Here is a 24,734-nt window from a genome sequence, read left to right on the forward strand (position 1 = left end):
GGAGTTAACTGCATCTATGCTCGTTGCTGTACATATAGACATGCTAAACCCCTGCAGTACAAGAAGAGGAATGCAGCAGAATAGACATTGGTGGCAGATTTTGTCTAGGGAACCTGTCACATGTTTACACAGAGGGTTCTTTTTTGACAGACATTGGCTATGTTTATTATTCATGCCATGTGCAGAACGAGGAAGTGTGTGGGGTTTTTTGATAGAAACTGCTGCACCTTAATATAAATGGTATCTTTTTACAGAAGAGCAATTTCTCTCTTTCGTTGTGTTTTTTTTTTTTTTACTTTAACCTGATGGATTTGTTTTATTTGTTTTCCTTGCCAGGTTCATTATCCAGATGTGGAAAGAGTTGAGTGGCTAAATAAGGTGAGAAACAATCCTAATAAATAATCCACTCTTACTGTGTTTAGTTCTGTGATCAATAAGCTGCTGGAATCAAATGTTACTCCTTTATCTTTGGGGAATAACAGTGGTTGTGACATAATCAAGTGTGCTGGGGCCTATACCATGAAGCCGGTTTAAGTGGATAGCCGGGTAAGTTTAAGATTAGTTTGCGCCAACCCTGGGTTTTAGGTACCATGAAAGTAGCGCGGCTTTAATCGGTGTTCGTCGCCATGGTAAGGGGCTGTTTACATTTGGTAAAGATGTGTTTTCATCAATCGGATCACAAGTGGACAAGAGAGACACATTACGTTTACACCTGGTATTTAAATCCGTCTCTTTTGTCCACTTTCGACCGCTTCTGTCCTGAATACTGTGAGGGGGTGGTCTGTGAGACTGTGGGCGAGTCTCTCTGCTGTCATTCAAACCCGAGCGGGAGTAATTATGAGTTTATATGGACGCAAACTAATATTATGTCGGAGTCCGCGTGTATGTCTAGCAAGTAAATACGCTGCACAGAGTTTTGTACATGTGTATGTAAGAGCGTTCTCTGAATTTTCAGCGCAATTGATGAAATAGGATCACGCAACTTTCACACGCTTTCAAAACGAAACTACGGATATCAGCCGCTTTGTTTTATCAATGAAAGGCTAAAAATAGCGCTGTTCACCGTATGTTCATGCCAGAAGTAAAAAAAGACGTAAAACTTGTGTTTTATACCTCAGATTAGATAAATGTCGCGTGTGGCTGTTCGAACACATTCAACCACATGTGCGTTCCGCAACTCCAAAGCGATCCGATAGAAAGTGGTTTCGACTACCTCTGGATGTGGTTGAAAGTGGTCAAAAGTGGACGAGCTCAAAACTTTTTGAACACAGTTTATTCCTGGCATTAACGTCGTCCACTTGTGATCCGATCGACGAAAACGCATGTTAATGCCAAGTGTAAACAGCCTCTTACGCTGCATGGCTAACCTGCCCCGGGGCAGGTTATGTTCTGGATTCGAGATCATGCAGTTTGACCAATCAGCTGCGAGCAAAGAAATATATAGGTGACGTAACTACTAGCGCACAAATTTTTTTATTTTTTATTTTTTTTATTGAACATATTCAAATACAAACATTAACGCATATTTAACAATCACTATTTTCCGTGTTGATACCACATTTAAAGAAAAAAAAGAAAAAAAAGAAAAGGAGGGTGAGGGTCTTAATCTTAAACATCCAAAGCAGAAAAAAGTCTCAGGGGTCTCCGTGCAAATTGTTAGAAGAGCACTTCGGATAGAGAGTTTTTAGTTTTCCCTTGCCCAGTCATTTGTATGAAATATCTAGATTTTCCACGGTAGGAATCTCTTATCTTTGCAAAATTCTAGCCTCACATAAGAAATGTATCACGTTGAATCCGTGCCCTTACTGTACCGTAAATGATGTGTATTGCGTTGCGCTTTTTTGCAAGTGGTACATACTTGTGTGCGGTCAGTGGGGAAAACACGGTTTGTCGAACCATGCGCAAGGTGGTCCTCGCACTGTAAGAAAGCCTACATTAACAGCTTCATAGTGTTCCACGGACATTTCCTGACCATGTCTTTAAAAGAGGGATTTTATAAAATTCCCTGTAAGATTATTAACAAATTTAACAATGTAAATTAACTTACAAAAAGCATGTTTCACTATGGGTACCTAAATAAATTATACAATGAAGTACATGTTAATGTACATGTTACATTAAAAATAGCAGAGGCAGTATTGAAATAAATTTTTATAATCTTCATAATTGTGTATAATTAGCTCATGCTACTCCGCTAAAAAAATACACTGCTCGTTCGTGCTCTCTCTATTTTCTATTCCGATTGGTTGTTTGTGCCGACGTCACTCCCCATACAGAAATGTAATATATGTCAATATATGTAAATTACATATATAATATCAGTGCCCATGTATGTCTGCTGCATATATTAAATATGCAAAATTCATATATGTAAAATACATGGACATATATGGAAAATATATTTCAAAATATTGCAAAAATGGCCGTTTTCATATAAGTGCCATATATTTTCCCATATATGGACATACATGTGAAATATATGTAAGACACATATATGTATACATGCATATATGTACTTATTTCCATAGTACATACTTTCACTTATATTAGGGATACAAATATGCTTCAAATATGATGACACCATGTACTTTCACTTATATTAGGGATACAAATATGCTTCTTATATGATGCCACCATGTACTTTCACTTATATTAGTGGCACAACTATGTTTTTTTATACAGCCTACACATATATTTGTACTCATTCTACAGAACACACAATTCCAAGTCTTTTCAAATACAAACTTTACTGCATTTTTTCAGCACAGACTTGACAAGTACAAACAAGTACAAACTTTTCAAGTAAAAACTTTAATTTCATTTAACATCAACTTCAGACTTTGTTTTCTTTTTAAAGCCTTTTCAAAGCGCTCACTTTTTTCCCTCAGTATTACATTTTCAAACTTCTAGGCACATTTAAAACATTCCCAAACTCACTCGCTGCGGAAAAACACACTCATTTTTAGTTAACATTTTTCCTGGACATTGTCAGTCTTAGCTCTGCCATCTTCCCATTCAGGTCTCTTCCAATCTGACCAGCCAAAACGAGTACTTTGACATAACTGCATCTGAGAAAGTACATTTTCAAGAAAAAGTTTTAGGTATTAAGCAGACAAAACACTGGTGGATAAACTTATCACAAAGATAAAAAAAACTTTATTGCAGTTTCTTCTAGTGCAAGTCAGTAAAATTAAGTGACAAAGTACGTGAATAGGCAAGTAAGGCCACACTTAGTGCAAGCATGGCGGCCAGTTTTGCACCAATTTAATTTGCAGGCGAGATAGGGTCATAGTGCCAAACACCACCCTCCTCCACCACCTCTCATCAAAACTATTTTTTACGCAGAATGTGAATTTGAACACATACATTGAAAATTCTTGAATGCACTCACTGCAGCCCCATGAATGATTGTCCATTTGTTGGCAGATACCTCCACGGGTGTGGTTCGAAAGCAGGCACTAAGCCGAAAGGGGTGGTGGTAGCACAGCAGTTAAGGTACCTGGCTAGTATGCTAGCCTAGAATTTGTAAATAAACCATCCGGTTTTTAAAAATGCCATGTGTAGCGCATTTTTTACAGTCTAACACCTCGTAATAGGGAGGAAGCTGAGAATGAGACCGACGGCAACTGTGCGCAAGAGAGGGAAGATGTGGCTCCGGCTTCTGCAGACTTTTTTTGCTTTTCCTGTGGAAATTTTTTGGATAATTCTGCGGAATGATTTTAAATATTTAAAAAATACATAAGAGAATTTAAGCCGTAAATATTACCAAATTGCATCTAGAATAATTACTTTTTAAAGGCTTACAATGAAAATGAAAACACCAAACCAAACAAGTGCTCTGAATTAAATTGGACCAACACGAACCAGATAGATAGAATTATAGTTTGCATATCAAATTACATATATTATTGTTTATAGTGTTATAGCAGAATAAAAAGCTTGTGTTAAAGGGACATTCCACTTTTTTTGAAAATATGCTAATGTTTCAGCTCCCCTGAGTTAAACATTTGATTCTTACCGAGAAAATATACTCTCAAACTGGCATAATAATCAGTGACTGCTGATGTAACATGGCTGCAGCAGGCGTAGTGATATTACACACTGCCCGAAAATAGTCCCCTTGGTTACCTTCAATGGCAGGGGACTATTTTTGGGCAGTGCGTATTATCACTACGCCTGCTGCAGCCATGTTACATCAGCAAAGTCACTGATTATTACGCCAGAATGAGAGTATAGGTCTAACCATATATGCAAATAAAATAGCAACTTTTAATTTCCGTCGGTCTTAGTACACAATGTAATTACAGAAGAGTCAAGTTTTAAATAGGAAAAATATTGAAACAGATCACGACCCACAGTTCGGCTCGCATGCGATTTGCGGATTAATATGCAAATTTAAATAGGGTGAAAGTTGATCATTTGCACGTGTTTCAAAGGCTTGCAAATGTTAACACTTAAGTGATTTTAAACAATTTAACCGCAAAAAGGCGCTAAAATAAAAAAATTTCTGTACACACAGACGCACATGAATTTGAAAGTGTCCGGCCCAACTCCAATCAAACATGATTATCCCTACGCCCTTCAAAGATCAGAACTCTTGATGTATAAAATACATTTGGCGAATAAAGCACTGAAAAAGCACTGAAAAAACATGTGGAGCGACTGTTTATGCAGCATCTTCTTCCCGAAGCGCCGTTTGGAATTCGTCCTCTGTCCTAACCGGTTCAGGAACGTCAACTTTAGGGTTGAACCAAAAACCGGAAACTACTGTTTCTCTTCGGAACGAACCAATTGGGAAAAAATTCAGGTTCAAAGCCATGATGTAAACTTTATATTAAACAACAACAGTATTTGTCTTGTAAACTGATTTAAAATGATCACGTGCTGACTGTTGCATGTCACATAGACGACAGAGTGAAGTAAGATCTGCTTAACTCAGCGGTAAGTTTTATTTCTCAAATATCAATGGTTTGTGTTCTCTATCATTAAAAACGGTCAAGCAAACAGCACGCGCAGGGTTAATGCATATGCACGCGCGCATACATAGGCTACGTATGTGTGCTTGTTGTCAGTGACGATTACTTTTCACAAACACGCTCATGCGCGGCATATGTGTGCTTGATTTTTCTCAAAAGTGACAGCCCTAATAAGAAGATCCTTTATAAAGACATTACGCGTATATAGACAGGAGCCATCTTTGAAAACAGTCTCGATAAGTCGAGCAACGAATGTCGTGCTATATACATTTGACACCCCTATAATCCCTCCCACTCTGAAGTGTTGCTGAACTCAATGGAAAAGCTAACCACGCCAAAGTAAAGTGAGCTGACTCGACCTTACCTGTAGGGTACTATGCAATGGAAAAGCACCTTTAGGGTGCAAAACCCCTTTAACCATAAAACAGGGTTAAAATGACGTACTGTCTCTAAATACAATATAAAAACGTAAGATTTACATTACCATAACATCTTCACTCTGAAGAGTCGCTCAGCTTCTTCTAACTCAGTCAAGTCTTTTAGAGAGAGTGATAGAGGTAATGTGATTAGTAGCTACTGAATACACTACAGTTTATACATTTAGTACATTACTTAATTACTTGCCATTTACCTTTCATTATGTACCGTGACTGGATAATCCATCCATTCTCTGACCTTTAATAACAAAAATAAACTTAATAATTAACACCTGTCACCGGTATCAACTGGCAGAAATTTACTCTTACCATACAGCATATGCGAAAGAGCTCAGGAAATCACTCTGATGAGCCTACTAGGGCTGGGCGGTATGACGGTATATTCCGTTACCGCGGAATAAAATGTCAGACGTAACAAATTTTTCTATTCCGTCTATTCCGCCGAATGCAAATATGTGGGCATGGCTAACTCTGCCCTCCCACATGTTAAAACAGACTTCATGATCATCACATCATAGCATCTGTCATATTTATAATATCTAGAGCTTCGTCTCTCATATAGGATAGGTAGGCTATTCATCCTGTCTGTAGGTTTTTGCATATATACCTGTTCATTTTACATATTGCCTATTTTTAATGTAATGTATGCATAAATACAAAATACAACGAAGGCATACTATAGCTTCAATAGTCTACTAAATTAAAAAAATTATCAAGACTTAATCTGTTGTTATCTTCTGGGCATTTTCACTTTAATGTTATTAACTTTAAATTGCTCATAATTTAAAAACTGCGGTGGACATTTAGTTAAAAGCTAGAGTGAGTTGCAAATTTCTGTACATTTTTATAATAAAAAACAATATAAACTGAAAAATATTTATACCGTGAATATACCGTTCCGTGAAATAAAATGACTCATTCCGTGGAATAGATTTTTGGTCATTCTGCCCACCCCTAGGGCCTACAAAAAGAGAATAAAAGGGAAAAACACTGCGATTAGGCAAGGTTTAAGCCAAACATTAGTTGTAATTTTGGTGATGTAGTATTGACTCCAGCCATGTCAAGCGATAAGTGCTTGGCCTTGCAATGTCTGCTAAACACAAACATAACCCTCTCACTAAAATAAAAGTATAACTCTTACATAAATATAAATATAAGGAATGTCAAAATGCATAAGATATGAACCTTTTAAATATATTAACTAAAGCACACCACCTGTTGCCAGAAAGCTGTTTTTATCTATCCGTGTGTCTCAATCAGCTCCCTTGTTCAGTAGTCAGGGCACTGATCAGGGAGTCAGCCATTTTAAGGGCTGTCTCAATCTCAAAATCCGTTTAGTGCACTGGAACGTTCGTTCCCTAAAAATTCCCACAATGAAACGCAAAAACCAGTAAGCATCAATGGTCCCTATGTTCCCTTTCCGGAAATCACATGACCTTTTCTGAAGCTCACCAACCGAACATCACGATCCAACTCAATAAACTTTATGAAATGTTACAGAACTTTTATAAAAGACAAACATTTGTTTAGTTGTAAATATAAACACACATTGCTACACAGTAAGGGACCACAATCTACTCAATATTTAAAATAATAATATTGACTTAAAATTGTAAATATATTTATTACATTTAAAATGTAATTGCCTCCAATTTTAGGCACAGATATGTAAGAGAATAATGACAGCATTTTTCACAAAGTACTGTTTTTAAAATTAAGTCGGAGAGATGTTGGTTTTGCTGGTTGTTGATGAGTAACAGCTGTGAGTGATTACAACGCGCTTAAGCAGCCACGTGACAGAAATAAGTGAACATTGTCCCAATGTGAAGTGAGCTAGGGTCCTTACCAGTGCACACATTATACTGATTCACGACCTCGGGAGCTAGGGAACGAATTGAGACACACTGTATATAATTTACATTCAGATGTAACAGTTACACTACCAATGTCTGTGAAAATGTCTGTAGGCCTACACGTTATTTATCTAGAACAGTAATGACTAATTAGGCTTTAAACAATCTAGACAGCAAGAAACGTATGCAAAATATATTAAATATTTTAAACTTACTTCTAAAACCCCGCTGTGCTGTTATCATCTTCTCACTTCTGTCAGATTTTCCCGGTCATTTTTGTTCTTCTGCGCTTTTGGTTTGAGTGGCGGTTGGCAACTGAAGGGTCATTAGCGCCTCCTACTGGACTGGGTGTAGCGCATTCAATAGGCAGTGGATGAAATTTTTATTATATGCTATGTTCTTTTGACTATTTATTATTAATTAAGCAATACATTTAACACGATTTAATAATAATAATAATAATAATAATAATATGTAAATTCGCTAAACAAACACTATACTAAAAGATATAAAAGCAACATTAGGTTATTTATTTATTTATTAACTTTACAAATCCCTGCACAAATAAAATAAAAAACTAAACTAAATTAAAATAATAAAATAAAAATTAATAATGTAATTGATTTGTGATTATTAATAATAATCAGTATCAACTTATCACTGTTTGTTAATATACACAGATTAGTTGGCAGTTTTCTGATGATGGTAAACTAGATAAAATAGCCGTTGATTCCCCATAATGATCATACATTTCAAATCTTCTTGAACACTCACTTACATATTTAAAGATTATCTGACCAGTTTTTTTTTTAACTTGCTGTATAAAAGCAAAAACTTGTCTGATGGTGATCCTGGGGGGGGGGGTCTTTAGGTCACAAAACTAACAGGACTTCATAATATAGTATTTTTAATACAATAATGCAGTGTTTTCTTTGTCATTTTTGACAAATACATCCACAAAGTACCATAATGCCAAAGTACCATATGCCACAGCTTTAAAAATGCATCAGTATCACATGCATGTATGTTTACATACATTTATTAAATATGTGGAAAACAAATATGTATGTCACATATTTATAATTAATGTTGTCCATATATGCGAGAAACCAATACTATACTGTAATATATGCAGATATATGGTATCATATATTGATGACCCCAAATATTTTTTTCACATGTTTGGACATATAAATGTTCATATATGTTGCAGGCATATATTGTGTTCTCAGATAAGTCAAATATATGTATAGATATGTGGAAAACAAATATGTATGTCACATATTTATAATTAATATTGTCCATATATGTGAGAAACCAATACTATACTGTAATATATGCAGATATATGGTATCATATCTTGATGACCCCAAATATTTTTTTCACATGTTTGGACATATAAATGTTCATATATGTTGCAGGCATATATTGTGGTCTCAGATAAGTCAAATATATGAAGAGATATGTGGAAAACAAATATGTATGTCACATATTTATAATTAATGTTCCCCATATATGTGAGAAACCAATACTATACTGTAATATATGCAGATATATGGTATCATATATTGATCAAACCAAATATTTTTTTCACATGTTTGGACACATAAATGTACATATATGTTGCAGGCATATATTGTGTTCTCAGATAAGTCAAATATATGAAGAGATATGTGGAAAACAAATATGTATGTCACATATTTATAATTAATGTTCCCCATATATGTGAGAAACCAATACTATACTGTAATATATGCAGATATATGGTATCATATATTGATCAAACCAAATATTTTTTTCACATGTTTGGACACATAAATGTACATATATGTTGCAGGCATATATTGTGTTCTCAGATAAGTCAAATATATGTATAGATATATGTCATACTATGTAAAATATAAGTACATATATGGCCATATATTACATTTTTGTATGGGTCCTTTATGTGTACGCGCGGGTGGAGTTATCATAGCCTAAAGATCAAAGCCTGAGTTGACAGAGAAAGTTGATAAGCCGCTTCATGGGACCACTAAAGCCTGATTGCATCGGTTTGGTTTTGTCAACTCAAAACCAATCCTGTAACCCCGAGTTTGTTCAGCTACCTTCATGGTATAGGCCCCTGTTCTCATCCCCCACCACCCACAGCCTTAATTGAAAATACAACAAATATAGCTATATATATTTTAAAATATTCATTGTACATTGGGGCTTCCAGGCTTCATAAAACATCGCTCATTTGAATATTTCATTGGCAGCTTGCCCAGTACTTGAATGGTCTCATGCTTCTGCATAGAGTTTATGCAACATTCAAACTCATGCAAAACAATTTTCCTGAAACATTGTTGAATCACTGATGAGAAAAGAGTCATAGTACTCAAAAATAGTAATTTGTTAACACACTTTTTTTTGTGTAACCATTAAAGGCAAGATTTCATTAATGAATTCTTTGGTGCGGTCCTCATCATATGTCTCTTCAGTTTGCATGGAGGATAATTTCCAAATGTGCAGAATATTTACAGTTCGTCACGTTACAACATGTCTTCAAGCCTGTTCCAAGGAAACTGCACACTTTGTTGAGATTGTCAAATGTGGAACATGCATATCCAATATACATATATGGAAAAAATTTGTAGTAAGATTTGAAGATGTGTAGTCAAGAGAATATAGTTGAAGATCAACAATGAGGTCAACAATCTTTGATAAAATTCATTCTTAGCAATAATATTATACACATTAAAAAATCCCTCTTATGTGGGAATTCATGTTCATTCCTTTTATACTGTACCACCTGCTTCTGTATGTATCAACATGTTCCTTAACTTTAATAGAAAATGCATCAGCACAGCAGAGAAAAGTGCTGACCGAGCCGGTTCATGGCAAATTAAATACAATTTGTCCTGATAATTTTCACTGGACATAAAAAAAATAGTTTGGACAGTGTTACTTGGTGTGGCCCTCCCAGGGCCGATCTGTCCGGGAGGCTTAAACAAACAGAGCAATGTTTCATAGTGCCGCAAAGCCACAGCGTTTACACTTTTTAGGGAAATTGACCTGTCAATGGATAACATATAGCTGTCCCTGCATTATTGGCTGAGGTTGTATTTTAACATAGGAAAATTGCTGTCTTCACCTGCCTCAGTTTCTTTTTACGCTTATGCTTAGCACACTGTAAGAAAAATTGTGAAAATATGTACCCCAACTGTTACTGGGGCAGCACCCTTTATAAAGGTCCTATATGTACCATTAGGTACAGATATGTATACATTTGTTACCTATATGTATCTTTGAGGTACTAATATGAACTGCAAATGTGTACTTTTTTGAAAGGGTACAGCCCCAGTGACAACTGGGGTACATATTCTGATTTTTTTTTTTTTTTACTGTGTACTAAGCATTTACGCTTTGGGCATTTCAGACAGTGAAACAGATGTGGCCTTATGTGTGTCAGTTTGTGGAGAAGTTGTTTAAAGAAACTATCGAGCCAGCCATCAAGGAAGCAAGCTCCCACCTAAGCACGTTCAGCTTTAGCAAGATTGACCTTGGAGATAAGGTATGGTGCACATACATGCTTACATATAAACACATCCTAGCATGCTCATTCTAGTTCTGTATGTACAAGTTTATCTGGCTGTATTATGTTGTGCTGGATCATTTATTTTAGAGGCACATTGAATTTGCAGAATAACAGGGCTGTGAAAACTTTCAAGGGCCTACTTTAGTATTGCCCTGTACAGTAATTGTTTTTCATTCTGTGCAATTTATCACCCAAACATTTTTTTAACACTTAGTTTTGTAGTATTCTATTCTCTACAGAAATACATTAATGTAGTGTTAGTCCTACAGTATTGAAATAAAAGTAATGCACATGACTCAAGTAATCGGATCCATTCCATTATAAATGTAGCTGTAAGCCAAGACTCTAAAGGGGCGTGCACACCAAAGCTTTTACTCCCGCGGCCGGCGCATCTTTTCAATTGTTTCCAATGGAAGCGCTGTGTTTTTCAAATAAGCCAGCAGCTAGCGGTTTTCTTCCGCACTGAGCGCCGAGAGTTGAACAGTATTCAACTTTGGGTGAAGAGCTCCGCTCGTCAATGTCAGTTCTCACACGGCAGTCCAATCACAGTGGAGAAGAGGCGGGACATTACCACAGCAACCAACAGTCTCACAGTTGACGTATCATAGCTACCAAAGTGCTTAGCTGAAGAAAGCTGGCACTCAGCTGAAAAACAGCTGGCATTCGCCATCTTCCAGGCATTTAAATGTTTTGGTGTGCACAACCCCTAAATGTGGGTTCACACCACCGTGTTGAGGCATCAAATTTGCGTCTACCTCGTCTAGTTTGCAGCTTGAGCATTTTGAGTTTACTCGCTTCCTTCACGCATGACGTTCTAGTCATCAAGATATTCACGCAAAAATTCACATCATGGGAGGGGCTTCTGCGACTCCGCCCGCTTCCTATAATCACGGCACTACTAGAGCAAGCTCCTTATTGGTTTTTCCGCCAAAGTTAAAATGTTTAACTTTTTTCAAATTAGCCAGTAGCTAGCGGTTTTCTTCCGCGCTGAGCGCCGAGAGTTGAAAATATTTAACTTTGGGTGAAAAGCCCCGCTCATCAATGTCAGTTCTCACACATGGCCGTCCAATCACAGTGGAGGAGATGCGAGACATTACCACAGCAACCAACCGTCTCACAGTTGACGTATCAGAGCTATCAAAGTGCCTAGCTGAAGAAAGCTGGCACTCCGCTGAAAAACAGCTGGCATTCGCCATCTTCCAGGTGTTTTCAGCCGCATTTAAAAGTTTTGGTGTGCACAACCCAAACTGTGGGTTCACACCAGCCGCGTTTCAAATTCGCGTCTACCGCGTCTACTTTGCAGCTTGAACATTTTGAGTTTACTCGCATCAATTGCGCATGAAATTTTAGTCATCAAGATATTCATGTGGAAATTTGCTTCATGGGAGGGGCTTCTGCAACTTCTGCTTCCTATAATCAAGTCACTACTAAAGCAAGCTCCTTATTGGTTAACGTGGCACGTTTTTCCGCCAAAGTTAACATTTTTCAACTCGCGAATGAGGCGTAATCTCGTCTACCACACCGCGTTAAGCTTTTTTACACAGTTGAAAACGCCCGGCAGACAGCTTTATTTCAGCCGACTGTGCTTTGGTTGCTGTGTTACTTCTTCTTTGTTTATCATTCATTGTACGATGCGCCGGTTCGTTGTTGTGATATTTGTCCCGCCCCTCCTCCACTGTGATTGGAAGGCCGTGTGAGAGCTGACACTGATGAGCTGAGCTTTTCACCCAAAGTTGAATATTTCTCAACTCTCTGTACTTTCAGCACAGAAAAATAACGGCCAGCTGCTCACTTTTTTGAAAAAGCCGCGCTTCCATTGGAATCAATTGAAATAATATGCCGGCGTAAAAAACTTGCACGCCCCCTAAATCTGTTGTTAATTTGCATTTTTTCATTCAGGCAAATGGACCGCTACCTGACTGAGCCATTCAAATAGTCTGTTTCTCTGTGTGTGATACTGCGGAGAAGCTCAAAAAGCACTTTGATGATATAATAATATATGATATAATTTTGAGCGTGAGACAAAAGAAAGTATAAATTTCGATTTTGGTCGAAATTTACGTTTTCATAAAAATAAATACATTAAGCCCTCGTCTTGCGATCTCAATGCTCTAAGTCAGGGGTCACCGATCCTGGTCCTGGAGGGCCGGTGTCTCTGCAGAGTTTAGCTCCAACCCTTATCAAACACACCTGAAGCACCTTAAATTAGCTGCTTCAGGTGTTTGATTAGGGTTGGAGCTAAACTCTGCAGAAACACACCGGCCCTCCAGGACCAGGATTGGTGACCCCTGCTCTCCTGATGTTTATTTGTACATTTTATGAGAGGTGTACCGTGACAAGACTCGAAAACTATCTTCCTCGTGCTGACCAACAGTTCCTAAGCGTGCACAGAAGCAATGTTTGTCTGATGTTTGATAATATTAACCAATATCAGCCTACTTTTAAGTCTGTTTAAATTTTTTTGCATACTTTAACATGAATGAAAATAAACCTTGTTTAACTTAGTGGTTCAAACTGGTCCGGGGGGACCCCTAGGCACCTCCAGGAAGTTCAAGGGGGTCCCCCTTTTTTTGTTTTTTTTAATTAGGTGTTTATTTCTCATTTCCTGCTACATACATCTCAGAATTGTTTATATTTCCTTTGAATCTTTCTAGTTTGTTTTCTATATCTATAGGTTTATACATACAGCATTACTCTGTGTAGCAAGCTATATTTGTTATACATAAAAATATATTTATTACTATATTGATATATATTTTAGGTAGGGGTCTCTTACAAAAGGTTCATCAGAATTGGGGGTCCTTGGCATCACAGTTAGAAAAACCCTGGTTTAATTAATTGCTACAAAAAGCTCATTGTTTATTACATTAGGAGGGCAAAGGTTGATGTAACAGTTTAAATCTGTTGCTGTTGGAAACGACAGCTGAGCAGCTGTCAGATGGAAATAGTTTATGTTGTTTGGGCTCTGTGGGGACATGCTTGCTGTCTAAAAAAATGTCATCCCCCCTCTGATGGGCATCTGTGCTCATTTGTGTTACAGCCTCTCAGGATCAATGGGGTCAAAGTTTACACTGAGAATGTGGACAAACGGCAGATTATCATGGACCTCCAGATCAGGTGACATCACTTTGATAATCTTTTCTGATTTCTATTTTGGTATTATTTATGGTAAGATTCCTGGTTGAGCTAAATTTTTCTTTTCACTTACAGCTATGTCGGAAATACTGAAATCGATGTGGATGTCAAAAGGTACTACTGTAGAGCAGGAATCAAAAGTATACAGGTATATTGTTACGTCTTTTCATAAAACGTTTAAAAATGTTTGGCCATTAAAAGCTGCAAGATTGTGTTAGCCATAAATACGCGATACCAGCTGTGCTATGTAGAGCTTTTTCCAATGAGTTTGTTTCCATTACCCAATGAGTTATGTTAGTCAAGGATACAGAGGTAATGTGTTGGAAGGTCTTTCCTATATTGTGATGCAGACTTGTTTCATGGAAGGAATTCATGTCGCCTGAACAGAGCCTATTTTTACAGAAAGGGTGTGCGTATATTTATAGGGAGGCGTGTAACCAAATACTGAAATGTCCTTGTACTGTTTGTCATATTGGACAAGATCATATATGTACACACACATGTTCACACAATGACTGTCTTTGTGTGAGGAGTGAGCGACTAAATGGCTTACATTTAATTCTGATTTCTTGACACGTGTCACTTTTCACATGAGAGGAGCACTATGCAAACAAAAACAATTGTAATGGGGGTTTTCCGCAACAGATTTCTGTATTCTGTAAAACATGTCACACTATTTCCCGTTCAGATCTTTGCGTGTGCTTCATAAAATAAAGATGTTTAAAGGTGCAGTGTGTACATTTTAGTGGCATCTAGTGGTGATGTTGCAAATTGCAACCAACGGCTCAGTCCGCGGCTCACCCCTCACATTTGAAACGCATAGAAAAGCTACGGCAGCCACCACAGGACAAACATATCATCGTTGGAGACAACTTAGTAAAAAAGTTTGTCCGTTAAGGGCTTCTGTAGAAACATGGCGGCACAAAATGGCAACCTCCATGTAAGGGGACCCTCCGTGTATGTAGATAAAAGTTCATTCTAAGGTAATTAAAACATAACAGTTAATTATGTGTAAGCAATAAGGTACGAGAGGCTCCGCTTCGTGCCTAACAACGCCCTTCAGCTGTTACTTATTCACGATACAGCACTTGCCTCGAGTACCTTATTGCTTTTATAAAACGGTTACTACACAATATTAAAGTAAAAAAAAATTAGTGCAACTTTCATGAAGTAAAATCAATAAAAGCATTCCTTCTGCTAGAAAAAAATAGTCCCTGACTGCGAACAATAACATGAAAGCTCAAATAAAAACAACAAACTGTTCTCAAACTTTGTCTCATTATATGTTTATGTGTTGCTAAGGGTGTTGCTAAGGGCGCAGTGATATTAAATAGAACTGTTGGGTTAAGCGGTCATAGCAGTGTTTTATCATGAATAAAGCACACCTATTGACCAATCAGAATCAAGGATTGGAACTAACCGTTTTATAAATAAGCAATAAGGGACGAGAGGCTGTGCTGTATCGTGAATAAGTAACGGCTGAAGGGCGTTGTTAGGCACGACGCGAAGCGGAGTGCCTGCAACCCCTTCAGCCGTTACTTATTCACGATACAGCACTTGCCTCGAGTACCTTACCGCTTTTATAAAACGGTTACCACACAATATTAAAGTAAAAAAAATATTAGTGCAACTTTCATGAAGTTAAATTAATAAAAGCATTCCTGCCGCTAGAAAAAATAGTCCCTGACTGCGAACAACAACATGAAAGTTCAAATAAAAACAACAAACTGTTCTCAGACTTTGTCTCATTATATGTTTATGTGTTGCTAAGGGTGTTGCTAAGGGCGCAGTGATATTAAATAGAACCGTTGGGTGAAGCGGTCATAGCAGTGTTTTATTGTGAATAAAGCACACCTATTGACCAATCAGAATCAAGGATTGGAACTAACCGTTTTATAAAAGGTCTTTATACACCCCTGATAATATAGTTATGTATATCATATTGCATTTCTGTCAAGAGATCATTCAAAAAGTTACACATTGCACCTTTAACTCAAGATAATAAAGAGAAAATAATGAAGTTTAGTCATGGTCACTTCTGCCTCCACTTTCCTATTTTGTTGGGGTCACATATCACTGTGATGAGCTGGAAAGCTTTCAGTGGATTTGAAAGGCAATATGTTCAGCTTGAGGAAGGACATTGTTGAATTATTTGTTGTTGTTGAAAGTAATGTTTGCAATGTTTGAAACAATATTTATAGTTCTGTTTGAGTTGAGAAGAGGAAGGTAAATGTCCTTTACAGAGTGTGTGGAATGCTGTTAACAGTGTTAAGAACCGAAAACATCCGATTTTAGCCTGAGGGAAATTATTTGTTTTGACACAAGTCTGCTCTCATTGCAAAGTGTCTCATTTCACTGTATTTTTGTCCTATTTTCCGGTAAAAAGTTTATTGTTTTAGTTTAAAAGATGTCTTATTTCCCTTAAAAGCTAAATTATATTGTGTTTAATGATGTTTTGCTCTAAAAGAAGACAAAAGTATGAATAAATACAATGATTTGCAGTGCTGTTATTTTGATTAAGGATTTTTAGGCTGATAGTGATAAAGAAATGGAGATGTCCAGTTGAGACGGTATTTTTTTATTGTATGTCTTATGCCAGTTTTCTTATACCCCAAATGTAAACACTGAGTAATAAAAGATTGCTCTAATAAGCGCATATCAAAGCACACACAAGATGTGTGAAAAATCCTTACTAGTACCTGTGCATTAACATTTATTGCTTTCTTTCTCTCTCTGTGCCGGTGAACCTCTGTGCTTGTATGATCAGCTGCATGGAGTGCTGCGTGTCATCCTTGAGCCTCTTCTAGGGAACATGCCACTTGTTGGTGCTCTCTCCCTTTTCTTTCTCAAGAAACCAGTAAGTATATGAATTTGTACAGTTACATTAGCATTGTTTGTCTTTATATTTTTAAGAACATACTTAAAAGGAAAGTTCAACCAAAAATGAAAATTCTGTCATCATCTTACTCTTTTCTTACTTGTTTTCTTACTTACTGATCAGAGGTCGTCCCATTGACTTTCGTAGTATTTGTTTATCCTACTATGGAAGTCAATGGGGCCTCTGATCTGTTTGGTTACAAACATTCCTCAAAATATCTTCCTTTGTGTTCATTGGTAACAAAGAAATGTATACAGGTTTGTAACAAAATAAGAGTGAGTACATGATGAGTTAACCATTTTTTAGTTACTGTTATTTACGGTTGTTTAGCTATAAAAGCATTACATACTGTAATATTACATTTGCTTTGTTATGAGTAAACACTGTGGCAACTTTTGCACTACAAGTGTGTGTATATGACTCAGTTCAATTGTTTGCTATAGTAAAGAAAACAACACTTTTTCAAGTACATCTAATCAGCAGTTGTAATTGAAAGCAAAAAAGAGGATTTATCTTTTGCAGATTTGCATGGTTGTGACAATTTTAAAATTGGCTAACCAGCATAAATGGATCTAAAGAGCTTTTACCATCTGCGTAGCAGTGCAATACAGTCAGCATCACTGACCCACATTCAGTCAGTCAGTATCAGATTGGTAGCAAGGCTAATTCTACATCAGATCAGCCTAGATAAGTTTAATTTGAGCTCGAATTTGGCTGCTCTGGATGTTATTGCTGGGCTTGAGTAAGGCTGGGCTTGAGTAAGGCAGGTGTAGGTTTTGTTGTTGCTGTGTGATATGGCCATTATCCTCTGAAACATATCAACAACATACCGTGCATGCATTACATGAAACAACTTATTTTCTTTCTTTACTACTTTACTCCCTTTATACAGCTTTAATATCTTTTCTTTCTTTTTGTTTACTTTGTATTCTGCTGTCTGTCACACATGTTCTTATGAAAGCAGGATTGCACAGTATTGCTGCTACTTTTCTTTCTTTACAATAGAATTGAACTGATGGTATAATATTACTGCCCCAGGCTTGTTCAGACATGTGCTTGTTTTCTTGTGCTCTCTGATTTTGTTTTGTGGTGAAGGTAGTAGTTTACACTCAAAAAGAAAATTCTTTACAGTACTCGCCCTCATGCTTTCTGGATAGATATAAAGAGTTTGTTTCCAAAACGCAATAAACGCCATTTTTGAAAAAAATGAGTTACTGCCAAAATCAGTATTATATCAGGTCAGTATTTAAAAGTAAATTCTTAATTTTACGCAAAATCCAATATCCGCCGTGTTATTCTGTCATCTTTTCTCCCTTTTTTCCCATAACGCGATATACGCCACTCCTGCTTTTCTACAGAACGCAATAAATCCGCTCCACATATTACAGCGCACCATTCCACGCAATGTTAACAAACAATGGCGGCACGTTGAGTACACGGAATCTAGTTTTCCTCATCTACTTTGTACTTCGTGATCAACAAACAAACAAAAGCAAAATAATACTGTAATGGCATTGATTAACCTGTGGTTGTTTTCTGTGACGGGAAAGATTGTAAGTCTTCAACATCCAATAACTTTCGCGAGAGGGAGACGGGTGCTTGTTCTCCCGACAGCATCTGTGAAGTTTATGTGATTCAGGGGATCTTATGAAAAACTTTCCATTATTTTACTCAAAGTCAACGAAAATCGAGCAGGACCAAAACATTTTACAGCGGATCGCTTTGAAAAATGCTAAGTGACGACGTCAAGTATAACCACAGCAATGACAGTGTCATTAATATAACAAAGTAAGTGTTTTGATTAATGCCATTAATGTTTATTTTTTTAATCAGTGTATACCACTCTTCAACTAAATGAATATAACATGGCAAAGATGAATGTACATTTATACATTGAATGAATAGATTTAAAGCATTTTGAAAAAAAAACTTGGATTTATTGCATTTTGTGGAAAAAAAATCGTTTTTATAATAAATCTTTGAAAATCAAGTTATGGATTTGAATTTTTTTATGTTTTTATAACCTAAAGATGCTATGTGAAAGTTTGTAACAGAAAATAGTGGTTTTCATCTTGTCACTTTCTTGGTATAGAAAACACGTTTTTACCGAAATTTGTCAAAATGGATTTGTTGCGTTTAGGAACCAAACTCTTCATGTTTTTTATTATATTTTATAAAAATGTTGTAATTGCATATTGAAGCACCAAAAGCACATACATTCATCATTAAAATAATACAAACTACTCCAGTGAGTGAGTTAATTAATGATTTTTATGGTGAACCAATATCAGTTTGTGAGAACACACTTAATATTTTGGGCTTATTTGGCAAAACTTAAAGGTGTGGTCTAAGCGAATTCACGCGTTTTAGACCATAAAACATTTTTTTGTTACATACAGCAAACATCTCCTCACTATCTGCTTGCTACCTGACTGCTGATCAAACTGTAAAAAAACGTGATCTCTGTAGACAGCCCAGGCTCCACAAACGGCAATAACAACACAGTGGCCAAACCTAGCACCACGAAACAAAACAAAGTGTTCCAGCCAATAAACGCCAAGAAGGATTTGGGGGTGGGGGTTAAGCGTGTTCATGAAAGCATGGAAAGGAGAGGGAGGGGGAGAAGCTACGCTGGTTTGTTTGAAAACAGTTCAAACATCAACAAAAAGTGACGTCGCACAGATTTGCTTAGAGCGCCTTTAAACAGAAACAAACTATTAGGAGGGGTTTCCTGGACGGAGGATTAGACTAGTCCTAGACTAAAATAAATGTAAGAGCTGTCCATACTGAAAACAACTTGCACTGACCAGGGCTCCAGACTAACTTTTTTCACTATGAGCACAGTGGCCCCCAACTGAAAATTTTAGGGGGGCAACCAGAAAATTTAGGGGCACACACCGTAAATCAACATGCTAACCAAATATTCACATTTGTACTAATTTCCACTTTATTACTAATAAAAACGTTAATGATAGATGCAGAAACTAAAATGTGCTGTTTTCAAATTCAGTGTCACATCACAAAAAAAGGTCAAATTTACTAGTCGCACATGTTAAAAATAAAATTCAGTGGCACGCTCTCAAATTTTGGTGGCAAAATGCCACCATTTGGTGGCAGTTTGGAGCCCTGCTGACATATCTTTAAACACATCAGTGCCTTTTGTTTTGCCTTAATATGCCCGCCAGTAATGTTTTATTGTTTTTAATGTTTTGTAATGTTGTTAATGTTTTTAGTAAGGCATGTTTGTTAAAACTAGTTATATTATAAAACTAGTCTAATTAAACTAAGGCCTAGTGCTAATCTTTGTCCAGGAAACCACCTCTTATGCTGAGTTTACACCAACCGTGTTTCAGGCGTCAAAATCGCGTCTACCGCGCGTGGTTTGCGGCTTGAACAATTTGGATGCATTCGCGCGTGTAGAGCAGAGTACACGCGCTGAAAAAGCAAACATTTGACCCTCGTCAGAGGCAAACTCCACTTCTTGTGGGAGGGGCAAGTGCTATGCGGTTGTCTGTTTGCAAGATGACTGATGTTGATTGTGCATTTATCAAGAGAGTTACCAGTTTGTAATTGGTAACCTTACTATAGGGGGAAAATAAACGGCGCGGGTCGATAAACGTCACGTAACTCAAAAGTGAAGTGTGTATTACAACTTACCAGGTTGCCCAAAGTCCTTACTGACACTCTTCCAAGCGAGGTCCTTTTTATTTCTGTCTCCTCTATAGAAATAAGAACTTGTGTCATATAGCTCCGGGTGGCTTACGGACATTATCAAGCCTTTGTTGAGTGAGTGACTCCGGGCGGGGCTGCCACCACGGCAGCAGGCAGGCTCCTGATTGGTTAACGCGGCGCGAAATTCCGCCAAAGTTCAAATTGTTCAACTCAGGCGTCAGCCGCACTTTCGCGTGAACCGCAAAATGCACAAAAGCACCATTTGCGCGTACTGCTCACAACGCTCAATTCGCGCCTTTCGCTCGAGCTTCACGCGCGAATGAGGCGGAAACGCCTCTTCCGCCCCGCGCCGAAAGCCTCTTCCGCGCCGCGGGACCTCCTGACGTGGGTCAACGCGTCTTCACATTGACTTAACATTGAAATCACTTGCGCTTCACGCCTCTACCGCGGTTGGTGTAAACGCAGCATAAGGGCCGATTCACACCGGCTGCGTGGCGTATCTGTTGCGTGGCGGCTGCGTCGCATTTTCTGTGTCTGTACATACCAGAAGCATGCCTGACGCAGCGCTGATGCGCTGCTGTTGCTATAGGTGACATATATTTTGCCTGGAAACGCTTCCAAGACGCTTGCGTGTGGCGTGAAAAATAGGCGTCGGTCCTATTCCTAGCATGCACGCGTTTTCGGAGCGGCTCCAGACGCGCCTGAGATGTGCGTGTCATGTAGGCGGTATGAACTGTCAAACCTGCTAACATGGGAGCCTAAATAAAAACGGACACGCCACACAGCTGAGACGCACACGCCACGCAGCGGGTGTGAACCGGCCCTTAGAGTATTAGTGCTAAAATATGGAGACATGATAATAACTTCAAATCTTGTGACTAGTTGTCATGCAGTTATGACATCTTAAGATAATCTCATATGTTCGTTTTTACTCTGGTTGTGTATTTTTGTATTTTCTCTAGCAATTTCATCCGTTTAATATATCTGTGTGTTTCTTTTTTTCTCATTTAGCTGTTGGACATAAACTGGACAGGCCTCACAAACATATTGGACATTCCAGGTCTTAAGTAAGTGTTTTTAAACAATACATTTTTATTTACTTACCTTTCTTTTCTAGGAACACTTCTTGACTTAAATCCCAGAAAACATCTTAAAAACCTGTGATTTATATAGATTGTTTTCATGGCGGTGATAATTCTGCCTCCGTTACTTTTCTTCAGCAGCACTGGAGCATAATAAATTTTAGCCATCCATCTTTCTCTCTAAATCACTCTTTTAGGCTTTTAGGCATAGTATAATTGGGCTGTCTCCTTGCCGAGTGGTGATGAAATTATATTTTTGGCTACATCACCAAAACAAATTACACTGCCAGCCCAAGTTTGGACACAGGGCATTTGAGGTTTCATTTTTTATGTTGTTAAATAAATGCAGCTAACATTTTTAATGATTTTCTTTATTTGATTGTTTTTTAATTATTTTATTACTAAATACCAACTATTAACTAAATTAAATAAAGTATTTTTTTGTAGAGTTTGTGTGTACAATATGGATATTGTAGATATGCATCATACATATAGTAATTATAATTGATAAATACCTTTGTGACTTCGTTTACATGTACACCAATAATGTGATTATTTCCAATAATAAGAGTAAGGACTTAAAGGGGCAATAAGTAGGATTTACCCCCATCTAGTGGTGAAATTGTATTTTGCATTCAAACGAACAGCGCTCTCTAGCGCCACGCCTTTCCAAATGCGTGTTGCAACTATTTATGCATTATGCGTTATGCAATCACTGATCTCCGTGTCCGTTGCTACTGGTTCACGTGTTCTGAATAAAAACGCGTTGTGGAAACGCATTGGTAGGCTAGTGCTTTTTGTCCCTCTCTGCTATTATGGTTTATCAATACGGCGGGACGACATGGAAGCCTCCTTGGATTTACCCGTTCAATGTAAGTAAAGAGGAGAAATTCTAAGCTTACAAAGAAAAGTCATATCACTGGCAGAGGTCATTTGACACCAATGATAACATAATTATGAATAAAGACATTGATTTTGATTAATAAAACACTTAAAATCCTCCTTACTGTCCCTTTAATCACAGTAAATAAGATGTGTACATGACTCCAGTAAACGTTTTCACTCCTGTTTACATGCAGTTTTTAATTCTCTGATTATTCGCTAATAATTGTGTTTTTTATTCACTTAGCAATGCACTGCACAACTGTGAACACACATATAGGTGTGTTATTGGCTGCTGTTTTAATTTATTTACGTTAAATGACAAACACATGGACATATTTTGATATTCAGTGCCGTGATGAATACAGAAATATTATAACATAAGAAATATAGTGATATTTATAGAGTATAAAATCCTGACCCAAAACTTAATGTTAGCAATGTTAACATTGAGCAAGCCAAAGGCGACAATGACAAAGATGACAAAAATTCTAATGGTGTTTAAGTGGAGAAAATAATTTGTGAGAAACTGGGAGGATCAATTCTCCTCTGACTCATTAACCTAACACTGCTGCAATTAAACAGAGGATTAACACAGAGGATTGCTAAAAGATACCTGAGCCAGCTCAACCTGCTACCTGTGCTCTATATCTATAAGATTATACAGCAGGCAACCAGACAGAATTATAAACAGGCTTGATCATTTAAATATTTTTTTATATATATTTTTAAATGGCAAACTTTGGAGTTTTAAAGTTAAAGTTTTGAAGTTTTACACGGGTATAAATGTTACTCTTATTCCTAGATTTAGGATTAAGTGTGATTTATAAAGCTTCCTAAGTGTTAAGACTAGCTATCAGCTCCCACATGATTAAGGAGTGCTGGAGAGCTATCCTAACATAGTTAAGAGTAACAAGAGGACAGCAGAGAAGCAAAGACCATGTACTTTACAACAAAGAATGTGTTGGAATTATTTTAATTTAAATGTATGTCTATAGCGCTTTTGACAAATTAGTTTTTGCATTGTTGCAGCAAATTTACAGTTAATACATGTTATAAGGACAGTAGATGCATATAGGAATTAATATACAATTATGAAATGTAAAGAGTATAGGTTTTTTTTATACAATTTATATTATATTACACAATATAATATACAGTATTAAATTTAAAACAATGTATATTAGCTAAACTTATTTAAGAGCTTGAACAGTACCAAGATTTTCACGAGCAGACAATGTATACAGACAGCCTAAACTGTATATACAATTAACTTAATATATAACAGGTAAATAAAATACCATGCAATGTAAATAAATGTAGATTAGGTTACTAACTAAGAAAACAAAATAGTGAAGGATCCATAAGATTGAAGTGAGACCATTACATGAAAAGTGATATTAATAGAGTATAAAACCCTGTTCTGAAACCTAATGTTAGCAGTGAGTAAGCCAAAGGCGACAATGACAAAGATGACAAAAATTCTAATAGTGTTTAAGTGGAGTAAATCATTTGTGAGAAACAACTCAACTAGGAGGGTCATTAACATAATACTGCTGCAATTACAAAAACAGAGGATTAACACAGAGGATTGCTAGAAGATACCTGAACAGTAGCTCAGCCTGCTACCTGAGTAATCCATATATCTTATAAGATTATACAGCAGGCAACCAGGCAGAATTATGAAACAGACTTAATCATTAAAGTATTATTATTATTTAAATTGTATACTATTGTATAAACAGCTGTGAGTAAAATAAGAATGATGTGATTCATCATCTTCATTTTTTAAATAGCCTTACTTTGTCTATTTGATTAACAAGTTGAAACTTAAACAAAATGGTGCAAAAGTGTGTAAAATAAATGCATGTAAAATGTAATTTAAATGTAAATTAAAATACTAAAATAATTGTAATGTCTTCATTATTCATGAATGTATGGTGTCACATGCAGCTGTGCTTGCATACTGTTGCGGCCATGCTATTGGCTGATTCAGAGATTTAGGTTTAGGCCATTTTAGTTAAATATTATTGTAGTCTTCAGTTGCAGCACTTAAGAAAGCAGGATTACTGCACTTTCATAAAGTAAAATCACGATTATTTACTCCCCCCATGCATTTCATCCAAGTTGTTTATGTCTTTCTTTGTTCAGTCGAGAAGAAATTAAGTTTTTTTAGGAAAACATTCCAGGAAATTTAATAGACTCTATTGAACCCCAACAGTTTACAGTTTCAATGCAGTTT

General features: G+C 36.9%; 1 protein-coding gene and 1 long non-coding RNA gene across 5 annotated transcripts in view; one reads left to right on the forward strand and one right to left on the reverse strand.

Moving 5' to 3' along the window:
- The window catches only part of esyt2b (extended synaptotagmin-like protein 2b), a 56,082-nt gene that overhangs the window by 4,248 nt on the left and 27,100 nt on the right, over positions 1–24,734 (forward strand). For all 4 annotated transcript variants that reach the window (XM_055206979.2, XM_055206986.2, XM_055206993.2 and 1 more), the window contains exons 2-7: positions 337–378; positions 10,685–10,819; positions 13,884–13,960; positions 14,054–14,126; positions 16,746–16,835; positions 21,540–21,595. In XM_055206979.2, the coding sequence (XP_055062954.2) occupies positions 337–378; positions 10,685–10,819; positions 13,884–13,960; positions 14,054–14,126; positions 16,746–16,835; positions 21,540–21,595 (473 nt within the window). The remainder of the gene's footprint in view (positions 1–336; positions 379–10,684; positions 10,820–13,883; positions 13,961–14,053; positions 14,127–16,745; positions 16,836–21,539; positions 21,596–24,734) is intronic.
- On the reverse strand, positions 2,273–7,861 carry LOC141352937 (uncharacterized). The gene is made up of 5 exons (XR_012359985.1): positions 7,482–7,861; positions 6,297–6,374; positions 5,608–5,651; positions 5,461–5,512; positions 2,273–3,068 (listed from the first exon to the last, which is right to left on the reverse strand). It is a non-coding gene; the product is annotated as an uncharacterized lncRNA (long non-coding RNA).

Source organism: Misgurnus anguillicaudatus, chromosome 21 (assembly GCF_027580225.2).
Source record: "Misgurnus anguillicaudatus chromosome 21, ASM2758022v2, whole genome shotgun sequence".
Classification (NCBI taxonomy): Eukaryota; Metazoa; Chordata; class Actinopteri; order Cypriniformes; family Cobitidae; genus Misgurnus; species Misgurnus anguillicaudatus.